The sequence below is a fragment of the Cervus elaphus genome, chromosome 1 (genome assembly GCF_910594005.1).
Source record: "Cervus elaphus chromosome 1, mCerEla1.1, whole genome shotgun sequence".
Taxonomy (NCBI): Eukaryota; Metazoa; Chordata; class Mammalia; order Artiodactyla; family Cervidae; genus Cervus; species Cervus elaphus.
Window position 1 is genome coordinate 92,613,021 of NC_057815.1, and position 3,645 is coordinate 92,616,665.

Consider the following 3,645-nt stretch of genomic DNA (forward strand, 5'->3'; position numbering starts at 1 on the left):
ACAAGTTTTGGAAAATAATTTGGAAATTTTTAAACCCCTCAAATCCAACAAATTGGCATTGTCTTAGCATCATTGGTAATTCTGTCTTTTATAACTTTCTACCTTTATGAATATTGTGTACAGAATTATCTGTCCTTTACTAATATTACAAAAATAATAATGCTATCTGGTCTTGTCATTGGATTTCCATGTGGTATTCATTTTAAATACACTGAAATGACACAAGCTAATGATCTGACAGATTCTTCCACATTTCATAAGTGAATTGCAAAAGGCAAAAATAAGTCAATGACAAAAAGTGACTTATTAATTTAAAATTCTTTCTAATCGGTCAGGGAATACAAATATATTACATACCTCTGGCCAAATGTGTACTTAATTGACAAACAATTTCTCTTGAATCACTCTCCTTATTGCTCTCTTAACATCTTTGTTCCGAAGGCTGTAGATCAAAGGGTTTAGCATAGGACTCAGAAAGATATAAAACACAGCTGCAATTTTGGTCTGTTCTACAGATGCCACTGAAGGCGACCTCAGATACATCCAGAACAGTGTCCCATAAAACATAGTAACAACTGTCAGATGAGACCCACAGGTGGAGAAGGCCTTGTGCCTCCCTTCTGGAGAACACATTTGCAGAATGGATGTACATATGAAAATGTAGGAGATGAGGATGATGGTGAGAGAAAACATGAGGTTGGAACCAGCCACCACGAACATGGCAGTTTCATTGACATAAGTGTCTGAGCAGGCCAGGACTAGGAGAGGTGGGTCTGCACAGTAAAAGTGGTTGATTTCATTGGGTCCACAGAAGGAGAGGCGGAGCAACAGGATGGTCTGGGTAAGACCATTTGCAAAGCCATAAATATAAGATGCAGCAACGAGAGAGAGGCAGACACCTCGGGACATTTTGATGCCATATAACAAGGGTTTGCAGATGGCCATGTAACGGTCATAAGCCATTGCTGTGAGCATATAGCTATCTGTGAGCCCCAAGGAAATGAAAAAGTCAAACTGTATAAAGCAACCAAGGAAGGAAATGGTTTTTCTCTTGGATAAGAGATTGACCAGCACCTGAGGCATGACATTGGTGGCATAACAGAGATCTACAAAGGAGAGGTGGCTGAGGAAGAAGTACATTGGAGTCTGAAGCTTTGAGTCAGTTCTGATTAACAAAATCATGCTTACATTGCCGAAGACTGTGATCAGGTAGATGGCTAGGAAGACCACAAAAAGGACAGGCTGCAACTCAGCTCGATCTGTCAGTCCCAGGAGAATAAACTCAGTCACTTCTGTGTAGTTTTCCTTTAACATTGTGTTTGCTCAGCTTCCAATGATGTCTAAAGTAAATGAAATAAAAATGTATTTGTTTTTTATCATTTTCCATTAATAACATCATTTCATCAATGCCTACTCCTTTCAAACTTCTAAATACATGTGGCATAAAGAAGTTACATAGGGAACTTTCCAGGTGATCCAGTAGTTAAAACTTCATTTTGCAATGCAGGGAACAAAGATGTGATCCCCTTTTAGGGAGCTATGATCCCACATGCCTTATGGCCAAAAACACAAAACATAAAACAGAAGCAATATTATAAGAAATTCAGTAGTCTTTAAAAATGTTCCTCATCAAATTTGTCTTTAACTACCCAGAAATAACCTAGTAATCATGCACTAGATGTTTCAATATTTAAGTTAATATAGAACATATTTACATAATTTCAAATGCTTTTCTGCAAGTCTTTTAATAGTTGAGAAGCTTAGATCTTTTCTACAAATCATTATCATGAATTGGTCACTTACACACCCTTTAAATATTGCTTTTCTTTAGAACTATGATTCTTCGTTTTCAGAATAATTATGATGCAGTGTCTAAAGTGTCAATAATTGAAATTCATTGTTTTTCCCCCACGGGTGAATGATTTAGGGAAATGGAACAGATAGATCTTTATAGAACCAGTCTGTCTACCTGCCACTCTAACCTCAAGGTTATTTTCTAGACAGTCCTGTGATGCATGTTCATTTTATTCACACTTGCCTACCTCAGGTTGCCCTCACATGACCAAATCTTACTTCAGTAAGATATCCCAGGCTATCCTTAGCTCTGTATATTTCAGCCAATTATTTAGGACAATAATTGACTTGGCAGCAGCAGCAATTGGCTCATGGGACACAGAATTAAATTGGTGTTTTTGTATAAATACAGGTAAAAATACAGTACATAAACAATAGGTGATTATTTTTATATATCCATATTTATCAGTGGCATTAAATATTAAATGAGGGAATAATTGGGATAAAATTATGTATTAAAAATTTCCCCTTGAGGAAAAGACAATTTTTTAAAAAATGATTGACACACCCGTCCCCAAACTAAAAACTTTTTGTAACTTTACCTCATTCTAACTCTTTCAGAAAGTAAGAATAAACTGTATAACAGGGATTCAATTTGAGTTCTGTAAAGGTCACACTGATAATAATAATCATGTTATTTATAAAACTGAGACAGTATGTAAGAAATCATAAAGTGTATTTCTCAACTTTTGTACATGATAAAGAGACCATCTCCTTGGAAGAAAATCTATGGTGATCCTACACAGCATATTAAAAAGTAGAAACATTCTTTTTCTGACAAAGGTCTGTCTAGTCCAAGGTATGGGTTTTCCAGTAGTCAGGTATGGATGTAAGAGTTGGACCATAAAGAAAGCTGAGCACCTAAGAATTGATGTTTTTGAACTGTGGTGTTGGAGAAGACTCTTGAGAGTCCCTTGGACTGCAAGGAGATCCAACCAGTTCATCCTAAAAGAAATCAGTACTGAAAATTCATTGGAAGGACTGATGCTGAAGCTGAACCTCCAATATTTTGGCCATCTGATGAGAAGAACTGACTTGGCAAGGTAATCTTAGAGAGAAGTGGACAGAAATGGCTCTGGGCACTATAGAGCTTTGTATTCTTGACAGACACTCTCAACCTGAGGCTCTGTTTTGTGGCCTTTGATCTATTTCTTTGGCCATTGTGATACCACTCCATGGTATATTTATAAATATTTGTACTATGAGAAAAATAGAATTTTGCTTAGCTGGTAAAGAATATGCCTGCAACTCAGGAGATCCCATTTTGATTGCAGGGTCCAGAAGATCCCCTAGAGAGGGGATAGGCTACCCACTCCAGTATTCTTGGGCTTTCCTGGTGGCTCAGATGGTAAAGAATATGCCTGCAGTGCAGAATACCTGGATTTGACCCCTGTATTGGGAAAATCCCCTGGAGGAGGCCATGGCAACCCACTCCAGTATTCCTGCCTGGAGCATCCTCATGGACAGAGAAGTCTGGTGGGCTACCGTCCATGGGGTCACAAAGAGTCAAACACGAGTGAGTGACTAAGCATACAGCACAGCAAACTGTTCAATACCTAGTCCTACGGGTGAAAGAAGAGTGATTTCCCAGTGACAGCAGGGATATGAAGAAGCTGAGGAATTTATACCAGAATTGCCACAGAGGGATCTGCACCCTAGGGTTCAATTATTTCTCACAGAAAATCATCTAGACTTTAAGCCACTATGACTGATTTACTCTTTTTAAAATGTTAAGCCCACTGAGGACATGATTCTTGCCTCTCCCCAGTATCGTCAGAGAATCAAATCTTC

General features: G+C 38.1%; 1 protein-coding gene across 1 annotated transcript; it reads right to left on the bottom strand.

Annotated features, from left to right (window-relative positions):
* Window positions 1-375: 375 nt before the first annotated feature.
* Window positions 376-1,314, bottom strand: LOC122699975 (olfactory receptor 1030-like). The gene has a single exon (XM_043912488.1). It carries the CDS (start codon window positions 1,312-1,314, stop codon window positions 376-378), a length of 939 nt encoding a protein of 312 aa, XP_043768423.1.
* Window positions 1,315-3,645: the final 2,331 nt, after the last annotated feature.